Here is an 18,548-nt window from a genome sequence, read left to right on the forward strand (position 1 = left end):
TTGCACATTTATTATTCATATTTTCACTTCATGTAAATTAGGCACATGCTATGAGTTTCATTTTGGCACAAGCAGACATCGGAAATATTAATTGTTCCGTTATGGACAGAGTGTGCTGTAATAACTGAAGTGCAAATTATAAGTATATAATCCCAAAATTGTCTATTGTTTGATGTCATCATGAAAAGAAATTCTACATTTTTTCTACCTGGAGTGCCTTTGGTGCATTCCTAGTTTCTGTTATGAAGTTGAGGTGGTGAAAAACTGTGTTGTTGGAAGAAACATGATCCATTCAGGGTTATGGGGAAAATGATACAAATTTTATTAGATTACAAGACTTAGGAAATATTCTGAAGAAAACAGAAGTACAACACAAATTGCAGCAATCAGTGATGAAACAGATACACACGCATACTTTTCTGGTTCTTTTGATCCCATTTTCTTCAATTTCCAAGAAGTTTCCATTAATCATTTATATGCAATGGAAACAGCCAGTTAAGGGAGAAAATGACCAGCATTCCCCTGCTATAAGTTCTCCCACATAATCAGTCTTCAGTAACCTGTCAACTCCCCTCCCATGAAAAGCCCAAGTCCCTTAATGTCCAGGTTGCTCTTTGCATAGGCAGATGGTACATCATTCAGTCCTATAATCACGGTGGCCTGTGTACAGAAGGGCATCCTGAACATAATGAGCATGCTGAGTCCTGTCATGGTTTGACATGCTTCTCTGTCCCTTGCTGATCCTAATTCACACACCACTGAATTCGATATTTTAGTGTCCCTGTTTACCCACGAAAGATGGATATTAATGAAGCACACCTAATGAAGTCTGCTCCTTCATCTTACTGATTTCTCTGCAGAAACCATCATGAAACTCCCTAAGAAAGCTATAAAAGCTTTCAAACCTTGCAGAAATGTCATTAAAAAATAACATCACCTTTTCAAGAAAACTCAAGTAATTAAATATACACTGAAGATTAGTGATCATTTCAACAGATCAGGAAGTTTCAACATACTTAACATAATTATACTGCCATAACACAGGAGGTTCATTGTTGGAAAACTAAAGATTTAATCCTAAAATGAATCTTCTCATGTGATCTGTTGTAAGAACTGTCCCAAAATTTTATGAAAGTCATTACAATTCTAAGGATTCGCCCCGATATGAATCTTGGGGAGAATCTTGAGGAAATAAATTTTCTTAAATGTATTTCCAAATTCAGTTTATCTGTAGTTTCTGACCTGCATAAATCACACCCAAGGTGTGAATATCTCATGAAAAAATTCATTACTTCCGTAAGCTTGCCCTCAGGTTCCATCATTTTGATCTTTGCCTTAAGGATTTAGTGAGCACATTACTTGTGTGGTTTCTCTGAAACATATATTCTGAAGCCTAGTGCACTCTGAAGCCTGCAGAAAGGCCTTTGCCATCCAATTCCAAGACTCCTCTTTACTATGGAGTCTTGTTGTCTAATACTTCAACTCAAGCTGAAACTTTCTCCACCTCCATTGCATTTGTAAAGCACTGCTCCAGAATGTTTCCCAACTTCGATGTTTGGGTAAAATTCTTTCCAGATATTGTATTTGTGTGGTTTATCTATAGGATATATGTTTTTAGATACCTAAAGAGGGAGCAGTAATTGTGACAACTGCCATAAAAGTTGCATTTCTAAGTATAAAGTATTTGCTGAACACTGAGATACAGGGAGCACCTAAAAGCCTTGCCACATATTCTGCACTAGTAAGCTTCTCTGTAGCATGGAAGATCTGATAGTTGGTGAGATGTGACCCCCGAGTAAAGGTTTTACATACTCATGTCCCTTGTAAGCTTTCTCTGCAAAATGACTTCTTTAATGAAGCCTAAAGTTGGATTGTTGCCTAAAAACCCGACACTTATTACATTGATACAGTTTTTACCTAGTGTGAATATGCTCAAGAAGCCTAAGGTATAAAGAAAAAGCCTGGCCACATTGATTATCTTTGGAAGTCCTCTGGAGTATGGGTCACCTGATGTCTTTTTAGGCCTGAATGCCACCTGAAGGATTTTCCACACTCATATTTCTAAGATTTCTTTGCATTATGAATTCTTTGATGATGGGAATCATCAGCCCATTATTGAAATCCTGGCTGCAGACATTTACATGATTTCCTCCACTGGAGGGATTGACTGTGCTCTGAATGTATGGATTCTTGCCGGGAAGCATTTTCTCATGTTTTGTAAAAAACTGAATGCCATGCAAAAGACTTACCACTTGCACTACGTGGGTAAGATTTCAATTCAGAATTAATTACCTGAGGATTAGTTAGATCTGAACACAGAATCAAGCCTTTGCCACATCGACCACATTTGTGCAGTTTCCTCCAGTTTGACTTTTCGGAAGGTCAAAAACTTCACGTAGTTTACTGCAGTTGTTTACTATATTTACATACAAATGTAGTCATTTGTATGTTTTCACTGCAGTACTGATTCTCAGATGATCTGCAAAGTCATTCCTTGTGACTGCAGGCTTTGTCATATAAGTCCCATTTATGTGGCTTCTCTCCTGTATGAACTGCCGAATGGTCAGTTAAGGCTGAACATGAACTAGAAGCTTTGCCACATTCATTTCATTTGTATGCTTTCTATACAGTACAAATTCTCTGGTGAATCATAAGGCCTGAACTCAGATTAAACGCTCCGCCACACTCATCACAGTTGCACTAAAATGCTTCTCACAATTGTTTCATTTGTAACAGTTTTCTCCACTATGAATTATCTGATGCTTCCTATGACAGTCATTTCAAGTAAAAAACTGGCCACATACATTATATTTCTATGCTTTCTCTCCTATATGAACTACCTGATGGTGAGTTAAGGCTGACTGAGCACTAAAGTTTGTAACCATTGTTTCAATTGTAAGGTTTCTAATATGAATTCTCTGACGAACTGCAAGGTTTGTGTTTAGATTACAAGCCTTGACATTGAGATCACATTTGTTTTCTCTCCAGTATTAATTCTCTGATGAATTCCATGTTGTGCACTTCAAGTAAAGGATCAGCTACACGCAACACATTTATATGGTTATTCTCCAGTATGAATTTTGGATAAACTGCAAGCTTACCAATATGACTAAAGGCCTTGCCACAGACAACACATTCATATGCTTTCTCTCCAGTATGAATTCTCCGATTAATTGCAAGGTTTGCAGTTTGACTAAAGGGCTTGCCACAAACATCTCTTGAAAATGAGTTCTCCAATGAACTGCAAAGTAACAGCTGGAATTGAAGACTTTGCCCCATAGATACATTTCTGTGCTTTCTCTCCTGTATGAACTGCCTGATGGAGAGTTAAGGCTGATTTGAAACTAAAGACCTTGCCACATACATCACATTGATATGCCTTCTGTCCAGTATGAATTTTCTGATGAGATGTAAGGCTTCCTTTTACTCTAAAGGCCTTGCCACATACATCACATTTTTATGGTTTCTCTTCGGTATGAATTTTCCGATGAGTTCTAAGGCTTCTATTTACACTAAAGGCCTTGCCACATATATCACATTTATATGGCTTCTCTCCAGTATGAAGCCTCCAATGAATTGCAAGTTGTCTGCTTCGAGTATAGCCACGGCCACATACATCACATTTATATGGTTTCTCTCCAGTATGAAGGATCTGATGAACTGTGTGGCTTTCTTTGCGAGTAAAGGCCTGTTCACACAGATCACACTTATATGGCTTCTCTCCAGAATGAACTCTCTGATGAATTACAAGTTGTGCTTTTTGAGTATAGCCACGGCCACACACATCACATTTATATGGTTTCTCTCCAGTATGAAGGATCTGATGAACTGTGTGGCTTTCTTTGTGAGTAAAGGCCTGTCCACAGAGATCACACTTATATGGCTTCTCTCCAGAATGAACTCTCTGATGAATTCCAAGGCGTGACTTTCGAGTATAGCCACAGCCACACACATCACATTTATATGGTTTCTCTCCAGTATGAAGGCTCTGATGAACTGTGTAGCTTTCTTTGCGAGTAAAGGCCTGTCCACAGAGATCACACTTATATGGCTTCTCTCCAGTATGAACTCTCTGATGAATTCCAAGGTCTGACTTTCGAGTATAGCCACGGCCACACACATCACATGTATATGGCTTCTCTCCAGTATGAACTCTCTGATGAATTCCAAGGTCTGACTTTCGAGTATAGCCACGGCCACATATATCACATTTATATGGTTTTTCTCCAGTATGAAGGATCGGATGAAGTGCCCGACTTTCTTTGCAAGTAAAGGCTTTTGCACACACATTACATTTATATGGTTTCTCTCCAGTATGAGTTCTCCCATGGTTTTGAAGGTGTGCATTGTGCTTAAAGCAGTGGCCAAATACATCACATTTATACGGTTTCTCTCCAGTATGATTTCTCTGATGAACTGCAAGCCTCACATTATCATTAAATGCCTTGCCACATACGTCAGCTTTATATGGTAATCTTCCTATATGGATTCTTTGATGTCTAGTGAGTTCTGAGTCCTGAAGCATGGTTATGCCACACTCATTACTTTTGTAAGATTTTTTCTTGTGTCCTGGGTCTGGGGCCTGTTCTGAGGGATGCATAACAGCACACTCATTATTATGAGAATTGCCTTTGTGGACACTATGAGTTGGCAAAACTGAAGCACCACTGTTCATATGCATCACGACTTGACTACATTCAAAAATCGTCCCTTCAGACTGAAGCATCTGCAATTCATCATGAAAGTTTGATCCCTGCCTTTCAACAGGCTTATCTCCTGCATCATTTCTACTCTGATGATCTCTTCCATCAGTGAGATTTTTGTTATAGGATATAGATATTCCGTAGTCTCTTCTTTCATTATCGGTCCACAGACTCTCAAAACCATCCACAGTTTCCTGTATCTTCCCGAGGAAAAAATCTTTAATTTCAGAAGTTTCAGCTCTCCCAAATATCACTCTTTGAAAAATTTCTCCTTTTCCACTGTTTCCTTTTGCTTGTAATTTCATGGTCATATCTATACGAGACACATCTACAAGATATAAAGAACCACAGGTATCGTATTAATTACAATTCATAAATAAATTTTTTCCTGTTGAACACATGATATACCAAAAGTCATACCCATCCTGAACAGTATTTTGAATCTTCCCAATGATGAACTAAAAATATAAGGAACACTAAAGGAATAGAACTCCTTAAAAAAGAAAAGAGCAATCACACAGAATTCAAATTAATTTTAGGGTACCCAAGTTTGAAAGACACAATCAGGAAAACATTCATTTTATGCAAACCCATGTCAATTCTCAAAGGAAAAGATCTTTTCCCACGATTATCTCAAAGCTCATTCTACTTGATAGAAACACACTTCTGTCTCATAATTGAGGATAAAAAAATAGTAAAAATTCCATGGATGGGGAGATTGGCGGGCTACAGTCCATGACACCACAGTGTCAGAAAGGACTGAGCAACTAAGTAAGAAAGGATCAACAAGGCAATACACTGTAATGGTAAATAATCCAAAGGAAGCATTCTAACGAAAACTGTAAAACATAAATGGTAGTTGACAACAGTTCAACAAACACTGCATAGTGAAAATAAAGAATTTAGTAAAACAGCCCCCCTCCCCATTAGGGCTTATGAGATCTTAGTTCTCTAACCATGGATTAAACCCAGGACACTGCAGTGAAAGTGCTGAATCCTATCCACTGGACTGTCAGGGAATTCCCTAAAATAATTTTTACAAAAAAGAAAGAACACTTTTCTAAATACTTCTTATAAATCAATAACTAGACAGACATACGGCATTTTATAACAAGTGGTTCGTGTGAGTTATACTGTGTAAAAAATACTGTCATCTTTAAATGACAAAGAATTAATAAATGAAAAAATCTCTACTTAAATAACAGCCCCTCAATATAGCAATTGCCTATCTATACAGTATCCTTCACTTACTCGGTTCATCGGCTCTAAGATACATGTAAAGGAACAAGCTTTGGGGCGTTCCTTATGGCTGAGAGGTAAAGAATACGCTATAAAAGAGGAATGTTATTTGAAAACTTATTAACTAGAGTCAGAGACAAACTCTTCAGAACGAAATGTAAATTAACAATATACAGGATGTAATGCAGACAAAAAGATATGTCACAATAACCATGACATGAAGTAAGTATGCATTTTAAGCATAAGTAACCTTTGAGGCAAATTTCCTGATGGTCTAGTGGATAGCATTACATGATTACACTGTAGGGGGTACAGATTCCATCCCTGAGTGGAGTACTAAAATCCCATCAGCCACATGGATCAGGAAAAAAATAAAAAGTAACTTCTGACCTTTTCAGTAAAACAGTCAAAATTCTATGACACCTAAAAGCATGAATTACCTCAATTTTTCAAATAAAAGTAGTAGATTCCCAGGGTTCATGAACATAATTCTATGGCACATGAAAGTAATGAGCAAAGCAGGACTGAAACCCAGACTTACAGATTCATACATGTTCTTAACCACCAGGACCCATTTGGGCAGAACAGATTACAAAAGGTTACAACAAACTTCATGACTTTAAAAAGATAAGGTCAAGTGAGACACAAGAACTGATCTGCGTAACAAACAGCCTTACTCAGCCATCTCACCTATAAATGGTTTCTCAAGTACCACTCCCCCACATATCAATCCATGTCCTGAAAATGTGGTTCAGTGGATGAGCACGGGTCATTTTGTACAGTATGAGCATGGACGGAAGGAACCTGGAGCATGATTCACATATGCAAGACTGGGGATCGAAGAGAAGATCTCAGAGTCCATCGTTCTTACAGGCTTCCTGAGTTACAACAACAGAAGATAAAAACCACATTCCTGTTACACATACCACTGACTGCTACTGCTACTGCTAAGTCACTTCAGTCGTGTCCGACTCTGTGCGACCCCAGAGACGGCAGCCCACCAGGCTCCCCCGTCCCTGGGATTCTCCAGGCAAGAACACTGGAGTGGGTTGCCATTTCCTTCTCCAATGCATGAAAGTGAAAAGTGAAAGGGAAGTCGCTCAGTAGTGTCCGACTCCTAGCGACCCCATGGACTGCAGCCTACCAGGCTCCTCTGTCCATGGGACTTGCCAGGCAAGAGTACTGGAGTGGGATGCCATTGCCTTCTCCCACACATACCGCTGAAGGTTGTGGCAAAAGCAGTAACAAAAGGAATAGCTGAGGGTTCTGAACAGGAAAACAGGTTGAAGGCAGCTCTGTGTAGGATCTGAGATACCAAATGCAATCAAAGATTGGCCATTCTCTTCCCTTCTTCCAATGAGGTCTCCCAAGTGCAGCGAATAGGAAGAGAATCAGGCTGGCTCCAGGGATTACAGCTCTGGAGGTATTACTATTGCTCTACATGGACCAAAAAGTGGACATCCCACGGAATCCAGCACAGAAGGGGGAAAGAGAGGAATTAGATCCCTTTGAAACACCTCATCACATGCTCCCCAAAATCAAGCAATAACATTGACAGGAGTCAAATGACACACTGCTACAGATCATAAAAAGACCTACCCTTTGACACCTCTTTTCTTGGGGTCCACTTTCCATAAACCTTTCTCTCCTTTTTTTTTTTAAATCACTTTTTTCATTTGTAAACAGCCACCTGTAAGTCAGACTGAATTTCTTCTTCCCTAATAAAATGTAATTTTTACGTAGGAGACAGATGTGCTCCAGATTGGATATCTACAATCAGTCACCCTTCTCTCTGCATTCCCTGAGACAAGAGATAGCTGGGCTCCACTTGAGGAATCTATAGCTAACAAATACAGGGTAAATAGCCAGTCTTTGTCTCTTACCTCAAGGGAATAATCATGGCAATGACAAAGAAAGGAAAAAACCCTATTAACGGAGATACTACACATGTGCAGAAAGGTCGCTTGAGGTCAAGTCAGAGGATAATTCAGGCCATAATGAGTCTTGCTTCTCCCAGAAGCCTTCACTTCGAGATACATCTTGGTTAGGGTGTGCGTTCACACCCCAGGGGGAGGTCCTGAGACAAATTAACCAGAGGGGACAAAGGAAGGTGACTGGCCCAAGGGGAGACGAAGACCTGGAAAACTGTACCTTTAAAAAGAATTGGACTGGCTGCCGGGGCTCAGTGTGAGCGTCGCTCTTTTAGCTTCTTAGCCGACGGCAGGATTTAAAGCCGGCCTCAGCAGTCCTGTGACACGGGCGATGCGGAGATTCTCAGCCCGGTTTAACAGATGTAAGGATTCGGGCTTCAGGCGGCTTCCGTGACTTGACAGGTCCCAGTACATGACCGGTGGAGCTGCAGCTGGATCTCAACATTTACCAACAACATCTTTGTTGCTGTTTCATCTTTGTTGAATTCCTCTGATGCATCTTGATATATGTTACTTCTGTGCTTGAAAATCTTCCCGTGTCTCCTCACCTTCCGACTGAAGCTCAGATTGAGCACTCAAAGTTGCCACATGGTTTAGGCCCTTGTCTAAATTTGCAATTTATTTCCCACCATCCCCAGACCCCCCTCACTCTCAGTCTCTTTTCTTGGCCCTGCGTCTGTGTTCTGTAGATAGCTGTCACCTTCCTGTCCACTCTGTTCCCTTGCCCTTCAAAGCCATTGTCAGGTCCACGTAGCAGGAGGTGTCTGGATCCTCTCTTCGCTACGTCCACCTTTTTGTGATGTCCATGGTACTTACTCTTGTCTTGCTATTGACAGCTTTCTGCTCTGTCTTCCCCATTTATACCTGTCACATATCATCCCTCTGCTACCTGCCATCACTAGATTACTCATTTATTTGTAAATGGTTCTGTCTCTCTAACTGGACTGCAAATTGAGCTGTGGGCCCAAATCTGAGTAATTTTTGTGGTCCCTAAAGTGTCTAGCACAGTAGCACTTAGCTATTGGGTAGGCCATCCATGGGAGTGACTAACCCGTCAGTATCTCCCATCAGCATCTCCTGCCTGGTCTCTGAGTACGTTGGGATATTTATTGTCAGGCACTGTTAAGGGCTACAGGAATCTCCCCTAAAGAGAGGTGTTATCCTCTGTGAGTAAAATCAAGGCCAATTAAATGCAAATGGATGAGATGAGTCTTCTATAGAAGTAATCCACTCTGTACCCACTCAGAATGGTTGAGGAATTTCTAGGAACATCCAAAATTTAATCAGTGAGACTAGACCATAGCCTGGCTGCTACTGCTGCTGCTAAGTCGCTTCAGTCGTGTCCGACTCTGTGCGACCCCATAGACGGCAGCCCACCAGGCCCCTCCGTCCCTGGGATTCTCCAGGCAAGAACACTGGAGTGGAGTGCCATTTCCTCCTCCAATGCATGAAAGTGAAAAGTGAAAGTGAAGTCGCTCAGTCGTGTCCGACTCTTAGCGACCCCATGGACTGCAGCCTACCAGGCTCCTCCGTCCATGGGATTTTCCAGGCAAGAGTACTGGAGTGGGGTGCCATACTCACACGTCAGTAAGGCACTGTTCAGGTGTGAAGTGAGAGCAGGGTGTCTCTCAAATACTAGGGACTTGGAGTCAAACATGTTTGGAGAAACTGCAGACTGTATATCCCTTTGGGAAATCACAGTACACATTGACTTATTAAAGGCTCCCATGGGTCTTGCATTAAAGAAGCCAGTTGACTGCTTAACCAGCATTTCTCTGATTTATCTGTCCATAAAGCCCTTTTTGGGAGTCCTGTGTACATTTTGACAAAACCAAGGAGCATGCTTTTGGGAATGCTGCAACAGAATAGAAAGAGCAGGACATGGTTGGGTGTCTTTCTTGCTGTCCAAGTAGGGAGGACATTCTAAGCATTCTCATCTCTTTGCCAAGTATGTTCATTCCTGCCTTGGGGAGGAACACAGCGGGGCAGGGGAATGTTTCAAGCAGAACTCCCCAGTTTCCTTGTTCCTTTCTTAGCTTATTTTTATTATAATTTGGCTTCACATGGAAGTGTTTCCAGAGGAGGAAAATGTCCTGGACCATGCCAAAACATTCTACTTGTGATTGTGTTTCTTGTTTTGATCACATTCGGGTTTACTGACCCAGTGACATTTCTGAGCCTCTGAAGCCGGAGCCAGTGGTAAATTCTCCCTGGTGAGCCTGTCGCTGTTTGTCTGCTCACCTCTCTCCTCTGCAGTTCTTGCATCTATCCACCCCTTTTTCTCTCACCAAGTCTGAATCTTCTGTTCCTTGCCACCCCTGCTCTTAAGATTTAATCTTCTCTTCCCTCTCTGAGTCTTCTGCCCAGTATGTGCTTCAGACTGGTTTATTATCTGATGTCCTTTTCCTCCAGTATGTACAGTCTCTCCTTATGACATACCTGGAAGAGATTGCTGGTCAACAAGTAAAATGAAGTACATTCTAGTTACTGGCGGTGTCATATCAGGAATTGGAAAAGGAATCATTGCCAGCAGCGTGGGCACGATACTTAAGTCATGTGGCTTACATGTGACCTCCATTAAAATTGACCCGTATATTAACATTGATGCTGGCACATTCTCTCCTTATGAGCATGGTGAGGTTTTTGTGCTGGATGATGGTGGGGAAGTAGACCTTGACCTGGGTAACTATGAACGTTTCCTTGATATCCGCCTCACCAAGGACAATAATCTGACCACTGGCAAGATCTATCAGTACGTCATTAACAAGGAACGCAAAGGAGATTATTTGGGGAAAACCGTCCAAGTGGTCCCGCACATCACAGATGCGATCCAGGAGTGGGTAATGAGACAGGCCTTAATACCTGTGGATGAAGATGGTCTGGAACCTCAAGTGTGTGTTATCGAGCTCGGTGGGACAGTAGGAGATATAGAAAGCATGCCCTTTATTGAGGCCTTCCGTCAATTCCAGTTCAAGGTCAAAAGAGAGAACTTCTGTAATATTCACGTCAGCCTCGTGCCGCAGCCAAGTTCAACAGGGGAACAGAAGACTAAACCCACCCAGAACAGTGTTCGGGAACTCAGAGGGCTTGGGCTTTCCCCAGATCTGGTTGTGCGCAGGTGCTCAAATCCTCTTGACACGTCAGTGAAAGAGAAAATATCGATGTTCTGCCATGTGGAACCTGAACAAGTGATCTGTGTCCATGATGTCTCGTCCATCTACCGAGTCCCCTTATTGTTAGAGGAGCAGGGGGTTGTAGATTATTTCCTCCGGAGACTTGACCTTCCTATTGAGAGGCAGCCACGAAAAATGCTGATGAAGTGGAAAGAGATGGCCGACAGATATGATCGCTTGCTGGAGACCTGTTCTATTGCCCTCGTGGGAAAATACACCAAGTTCTCAGACTCGTACGCTTCTGTCATTAAAGCTCTGGAGCATTCTGCACTGGCCATCAACCACAAACTGGAAATCAAGTACGTAGATTCCACGGACCTGGAGCCCAGCACCTTGCAGGAGGAGCCAGTGCGCTACCACGAGGCCTGGCAGAAGCTCTGTAGCGCTCATGGCGTGCTGGTTCCAGGAGGATTTGGTGTACGAGGGACTGAAGGAAAAATCCAAGCCATCTCCTGGGCTCGGAAACAGAAGAAGCCTTTTTTGGGTGTGTGCTTAGGAATGCAGTTGGCAGTGGTTGAATTTTCAAGAAATGTGCTGGGATGGCAAGATGCCAATTCTACAGAGTTTGACCCCAACACCAATCATCCCGTGGTCATAGACATGCCGGAACACAACCCTGGCCAGATGGGTGGAACCATGCGGCTGGGCAAGAGGAGAACTCTGTTCCAGACCAAGAACTCCGTCATGAGGAAACTCTACGGAGATCCAGATTACCTGGAGGAGAGGCACCGCCACAGGTTTGAGGTGAATCCAGTCTTGAAAAAGTGTTTGGAGGAGCAAGGCTTGAAGTTCGTTGGCCAAGATGTTGAAGGAGAGAGAATGGAAATTGTGGAGTTGGAAGATCATCCCTTTTTCGTCGGAGTGCAGTATCACCCTGAGTTTCTGTCCAGACCTATCAAGCCTTCCCCACCGTACTTTGGTCTCCTCCTAGCCTCCGTGGGAAGGCTCCCGCATTACCTCCAGAAAGGCTGCAGGCTCTCGCCCAGGGACACCTACAGTGACAGAAGTGGAAGCAGCTCCCCTGACTCTGAAATCACTGAACTGAAGTTTCCTTCAATAAACCATGACTGATGGGATAATTCTTGAAGAGAGCCTTTGGACTTCAGGAGTTTACAGCTTTGATTTTACACTCAGCTTTTGACACTTCCTTTAAATTATGTTTTTATTAAGATTATTTTATTATGGGGGAAGGGATCCGGGGAGACCGTGACTTGATGTCCTGCCGTGTGTACCAGCTCCCGCACGGTGTGCTGCTGGATGTCCCGCGCTCTCCTCTGCAGTCCTCGAGCCTCGGGTGAGAGGCAGGACGTTGGGGCCGAGCAGGTGAGGGCCGGGTGCCGGGGCAGCCCTCGGTCACGGAGCTTCTGTGGCCACACTGCATCACTGTGGCTTCGCGTGTGCAGCTGTTCCTTCCCCTAAGGCCGTTATAAGAGGTGTGCCATGCTGCCTAGTGGGCGTGGAAGGGCGAGTGCAGCTGTGCTCACGACCCGGTGCCAGAACCCATGGGCACCCCTTGCCACGAGGAAGAGGGAAACCAGAGACAGAGCGCCGGCTGTCCTGTGCTGGGGACTCTCTGTGGCAACCGCGGCTTGGATTTGCTCAGGACAGTCAGTTTGGCATCACATGAGACAAGAACTCTGTCTCCCTTAAGTCTGAGTGTGTTGAATCCCTGTCCTCTGGCTGCGAGTCCCCCCCAGAATCACTCCTTGCATCAAGGGGTCACTTAACAAAGAACAAAGGATCTTTTCGGGACACTCCCTCTAAACCTCTCTCTTATGTAGACAGCTTTGCTCAAGGGGACTGTCTCCTTCCAGAATGGTGTTTCCGGTTGGAATGCAATATGAAAAGCTATTTTCTTAATGTGGTGTAACGACAGGTGGAGCTGCGTGCCTGTTATATCCTGGCTGGACTCGGTGTATACTCTAACTTAAGAAATAAATAACGCAGAGCAAGAGAAAAAAAAAATAAATAAAAAAAATAAATAAAAAGAATTGACATTTACCAAAGGTGGGGCGCTCTCTCTGATCTAGCCCATGCGCCTTTCTGCATGTACTTTTCCTTTTAATAAACATTTTCCTTTACTCTTTACCTTGTGCTTCTTCATCTGAATTCTTTATTGACTAGGGACAATAAGCAACAACATTATTGACTAGGCAACACTAGGGACCTTAGCCCTAATTGTTGGCTGCTGTGGTCCAATGGTCAGGACTCTTGGCCTGGGAAATGAAGACCTTCCTTCCAGCTTCCACTCATTGCTATGAGCATCCAAACTCAATTTCATTTCTCACACCTTTCTCACTGAAAACACACATCTTACCTTCCTTAAGCAACCATGAACTGTGCTTTATATTGCATTTTCTAGATTAGTGAACATAAATACTACCGATAACTTCTAAAAACATTTGCTTTCTTATAGAGAGCATCTCAGAGTAGCACCAAACATATTCATCAATAGTCCTAAATCTCTCAATGTAACACAACAGAAGTATTACACAATGTGGATGACTCAAGATAAGTCATAATTAGATGAGTAAACATTAATACTAGATATTTAATATTGAATATTTCCCAGTTCACATGAACCTGAAATTCATTTAGGTTAATGTCCCTTCTAATTGATTTGTATGCACTTACTGTTTGTTTTTTTTTTAATTCATTTATTATTTTTGGCTTCACTGGGTCATCATCACTGCTCTGTCTTTCTCTCGTTGTGTCAAGCGGGGACTACTCTCTAGTTGTGGTGAATGAGCTTCTCATTGTAGCTACTTCTCTTGTGGACCATGAGCTCTAGAGCACGTGGGCTTCAGTGGTGGTGGTGTATGGGCTTAGCTGCTCTGCAGCATGTGGAGTCTCCCTGGACCAGGGATAGAACCTGTGCTTTGCACTGGCAGGTGGATTCTTTACCATTGAGCCACCAGGGAAGCCCAAGTGCTTCCTTTCTTTTAAAGCCAATTGAGTAAGAGCTCATTTACAAATAAACCTCAGCAATATTATCCAAAATCAAAGACACACACTGAGACATGCATAAATCCAGACAGATTTAAAATGTCTCTCTGACTCTATTGGAGTTGGTATCCTCCTCCTGGGGATCTTCCCAAGCCAGCAATTGAACCCACATCTCCTGTGGGTTCATCTCCAGTGTCTCCCACACTGGCAGGCAGCTTCTTTACCACTAGTCATCTGGGATCCCTGGTAAAGGTTAACTTCAAGCTTTTCTGTAGGCAGGGCTTTTTAAGAAGCTAGCTGTTTTTATTCCATATGCAAAAAGAAATGGTTTTTTAGTTTCAAAAGAAAAAAGGAAAAATCATTTTAACCAGTTTTCTCCAGAGTCTAAAGAATATCACAGCAATCCCTGTGTCAAAAAACTTATCTTCCTTTTCAATAGTCACAGTCTTATATCTAAAATACAGAGTAAACAGTGTTCAAATTGACTGTGATTAACCGGGGCAGATGGATGATAAAAATCATAGATTGTCCATCTTGGGAAATGGGGCTCCTCTCTTGATCAGAAGAATCTGAAGGGGTAAAGACATTTGTTAGAGTGGGGGCAGGAGTGGGGGAAGCTGGGCTCCCCCTCCCCACTGAGAGACAGGGTAAGTTAGAAGGGGACTAGCTGATGGAGAGGGAGACAGAGAGGTAGGAGGGGTGAAAGGCCACAACAGGACAAAGATAATGGAGACAGAAAGGCAGTGGGGGACACTGTTAAGAGATGTGGGCCAGCACAGGAGAGCGCCCACTTAAAATGTGAGAATTTGATCAGCTAATATATAATTTGACATTGTAATATGGACAACCATTATCACTAATCGCATAATTCTGTTTCCAGTTGTAACTTCTCTTCAGACAATTTTAAAATCATTTTATGTACCTCCTGTACTTCCCTGGTGGCTCAGCTGGTAAAGAATCCTCCAGCAATAAAGGGGAGACCTGGGTTCAATACCTGGGTTGGGAAGATCCCTTGAAGAAGGGAAAGGCTACTCACTGCAGAATTCTGGCCTGGAGAATCCCATGGACTCTATAGTCCATGGGGTCGCAAAGACTCTGACATGACTGAGTGAGTTTCCCTTTCATTTTATGTACCTCACAGTAGGAGAGAGAAGGATCCAGCCTCTCATCCAGCATGGCATTCTTATCCTTTCTCAATGGGTGAGAGTCACAAATATTCAGTAACTTCTAAGGGTACAGCCCTCTTTAAGGTTCCAATTTTCACACTATCCAGTGAAAACATCCCATGTATCAGCTAACTGCTGCTGCTGCTGCTGCTAAGTCGCTTCAGTCGTGTCTAACTCTGTGCAACCCCATAGACAGCAGCCCACTAGGGTCCCCCGTCCCTGGGATTCTCCAGGCAAGAACACTGGAGTGGGTTGCCATTTCCTTCTCCAATGCATGAAAGTGAAAAGTGAAAGAAAGGTCGCTCAGTCGTGTCCGACTCTTAGCAACCCCATGGACTGCAGCCCACCAGGCTCCTCCGTCCATGGGATTTTCCAGGCTACAATACTGGAGTGGGGTGCCATTGCCTTCTCCGGTATCAGCGAACTAGTAGTAACGCAAATCTTCCTATTAGGAAATAAAAACTTCATCAACCTTAACCTCTTTTTTCTTACAGAGTGGCATTTTGTCTCACAAATACTGCTCACAGGGCCAATTAAAGTTTTGCCAAATGTTGTCACTTTCACCTCAAGTTCAAAGATTTGTTAACAAAATAAGCCACTTGTTCTGTAGAAATAAATAATACAAATACTTATTATAGAATTATCAAGCTGACTTTCAATATGCTAACAATAAAAGAAAAGCAAAGTAGAAACAGCAGAAGATACATAACCAAATTGGGTTCTGACCAACATCCAGACTCAAACAGTGCTGGGAAGTATCGGGACACAGCCCATCTGGAGCCCTAGTGGGGAAAAGGTCCCAGGCAGCATGTTACAGTCATGGGTGAGACTTCAAAGATTGCAGTTTTGGGTTCGCCCTTATAATCCCAGGACGCTAATTGATATCATCAGCAATCTGTGAGCAAATAGCAGCTTTGGTTGCATGTTAATACTATTTGTTTGTCTTACAAAACTTATAATGTTGCTAAGCCTACAGCTGAGTAGGCCAGGGCACCTCCAAGGGCTCAACAATCTCAAGAGTTGTCCCCGATCTATCTCTGGTGCTGCAAGCTTTGCACTCACAGCAAGCAGTCAGGGCACTCACAGTCAGGGCAGTGTCCAGCCAGGTTAGAAGCAAGCTCACAGGCCTGCTGCCGGGGACCAGCCCCGGCTGATCCAGGGTATTCGAAGGACAGACGGCTAGGCGAGGGTCAGGGAATAACTGTTTAATTACACTTTAATTAAGGATACAAAGAGTAATAGAATAAGGATAGCTCAGTGAGGAAATTCAGTGGAGAAAAGCGGCTGAAATAAGGATAGCTCAGTAGGAAAATTCAGTGGAGAAAAGAAGCTGAGTGGCTTGGTTTACGCGGAAAATCAATATAACCCGTGACACCAGGTTAGCTCTGACCACGGAGGCCGCAGGCGCCCTCTCGAATAGCGGAAGGTGCCCCGCCTTAGACACCTTCTCGAGTGGGTCTTAGAAGCCCAGGCAAATAAATGGTCGCAGAGGACATCCGCGCTCCAGATGGACGCTCAGCTGGAATTTGGGAGAGAGAGTGACATGGGGAGACCAAGTTTCAGTGAACAAGGCCCGCACTTTATTTTCCAAAGTAGTTTTTATACCTTAAGGTATGCATAGAGGATAATGGGGGAAGGGGTAGAGTCATGCAGCAAGCCAGGCTTTCTTCCTGCAAACTTATCATATGCAAAAGTTCAGGTGATTGACATCATCTTCTGGCCCGGAGGCCTGTTAACATTTTAAGAAACTTATCTTTCTCTAAAGGTGATTATTCCAAAGTCAGGCGCCAGCCTTCCAAAAAGCATTGGACAAAGCGGCATTTTACATTTCTATACACCCATTATATCAATCAATACACTGCCAAGGACACAGTAGGTAAGGAGTATGGAGACTTAGCAGCAAACATTGGCCCAACAAGTGAAAAACCCTTCACCAATACATTTTCTAATCAATCTTTTAACTACTCAAAGGAATCTGTGTTTAGGCAGTTTAGAACATCTCCTGCCTCTCACAGTTGGGAGGCTCTGAACAATCACATGTGGCCGGAAAAACCTATTCAGGCAGGCTAGATTTTTTCCAAAGGAGTTTGTAGGTTGAAACACTGTCACATCCAAGAATTATTAACTGGAGCTGTAAGCTAACTCTTTTTTCAGAGAGAGGTAGTGGAGGACAGCCCCCTGTAAAGTCAGAGGTGTAGGTGAAAGCACAAAGCAGAAAGTAGGCAGACTCTGGTTTTGGGGGTAGATGCTCGAGAATTTCCAGGGGGACTCCTGAGGCTCGATCCCGCCTTTGCGTATGCCGAGCCTCCTTCCTCATGACCTTTGTCATGGGCGGAGTGCCTCACGCTGGCTCCCGGCAGTGATAGAATTCCAGTTGAGCTATTCCAGATCCTGAAAGATGATGCTGTGGAAAGTGCTGCACTCAATATGCAATATGCACTCAATATGCAATATGCCGGCTCCTGGCAGCCTGCTTTAGAGAGGACCTAGACCCTGTGCCTCCTGCATTGCCAGGTGTAAAATCCAACTTCTTTTGTCAGCCAAGAAGTGATGGCCATTATAGACAGACAGAAAAACATTCACAAATTAATTTAATATCTGTGTCCTTCTGAATGCACAGGAAACAGTATAATATACAGTATAATATGCAGATACCTGGACTTCCTTGGGGCTCAAAGGTAAAGTATCCACCTGCCACGCAGGAGACACGGCTTCAATCCCTGCGAGGGAAAAGCCCCTGGACCAGGGCATGGGAACCTACTCCAGTAGTCTTGCCAGGAGAATCCCATGGATAGAGCAGCCTGGAGGGCTACGGTCTACTGGGTTGCAGAGTCAGACACAACTGTACCAACTGAGCACACAGGCATCCATGTATCTAGTTCTTTCCAAGAACTACTGAACCAAGAATACAAGGGTAGAAAACAGGGAATTGGATATTTTAAAGTTCGAAATCAGCTTTATAAATACTTAAGCTGTGTACAAGTTTGTGTATCACACAGTGGGCAGATCACCCAAAGAAAGGACAAGGCTATGAACTCAGTCAAGCAAAACGGGGGCTGGCAAGAGACACAGAGGGAAAACACAGAGATACCCCCAAACCAGAATCCAACTTCACAGGGAAGTGATCCTCACCCACAGACAGCAGGTTCTTGTAGGTCTCCACCATCACATCCCGGTACAAGGCCCTCTGAGCAGGGTCCAGGCATTCCCACTCCTCTGGAGTGAACTTGATGTCCACATCCTCAACGGTCAACTGTGTCTGAAATGAAAGCACATTTCACTAACAGGCGCTCGGGAGGATTCTTATTTTCACACAAAATGAGAAGAGGTTAGAGGGGTAATGATCAATTCAGGTAATTTTCCTGTTCTTTCATAAGACTATGACATCTT

General features: G+C 43.3%; 2 protein-coding genes across 16 annotated transcripts in view; one reads left to right on the forward strand and one right to left on the reverse strand.

The window, feature by feature from the left end:
• Nucleotides 1-298: 298 nt before the first annotated feature.
• Nucleotides 299-18,548, reverse strand: part of LOC129631274 (zinc finger protein OZF-like) — a 59,992-nt gene continuing 41,742 nt past the window's right edge. For 10 of the 15 annotated variants that reach the window (XM_055552182.1, XM_055552176.1, XM_055552186.1 and 7 more), the window contains 2 exons: nt 18,291-18,417; nt 299-5,031 (listed from right to left, as the gene is read on the reverse strand). In XM_055552182.1, the coding sequence (XP_055408157.1) occupies nt 3,458-5,031; nt 18,291-18,417 (1,701 nt within the window). In that variant the 3' untranslated portion in view covers nt 299-3,457. Of the gene's footprint in view, nt 5,032-6,632; nt 6,821-8,093; nt 8,345-13,720; nt 14,562-16,371; nt 16,678-16,752; nt 17,563-18,290; nt 18,418-18,548 lie in introns of those variants that run through there. The other 5 variants (XM_055552187.1, XM_055552188.1, XR_008703952.1 and 2 more) reach the window with 5 other exon arrangements.
• LOC129631273 (CTP synthase 1-like) lies at nt 9,877-12,988 on the forward strand. The gene has a single exon (XM_055552175.1). The coding sequence runs from the start codon at nt 10,342-10,344 to the stop codon at nt 12,115-12,117; it is 1,776 nt and encodes a 591-aa protein (XP_055408150.1). The 5' UTR covers nt 9,877-10,341; the 3' UTR covers nt 12,118-12,988.

This window comes from Bubalus kerabau, chromosome 17 (genome assembly GCF_029407905.1).
Source record: "Bubalus kerabau isolate K-KA32 ecotype Philippines breed swamp buffalo chromosome 17, PCC_UOA_SB_1v2, whole genome shotgun sequence".
NCBI classification, from domain to species: Eukaryota; Metazoa; Chordata; class Mammalia; order Artiodactyla; family Bovidae; genus Bubalus; species Bubalus kerabau.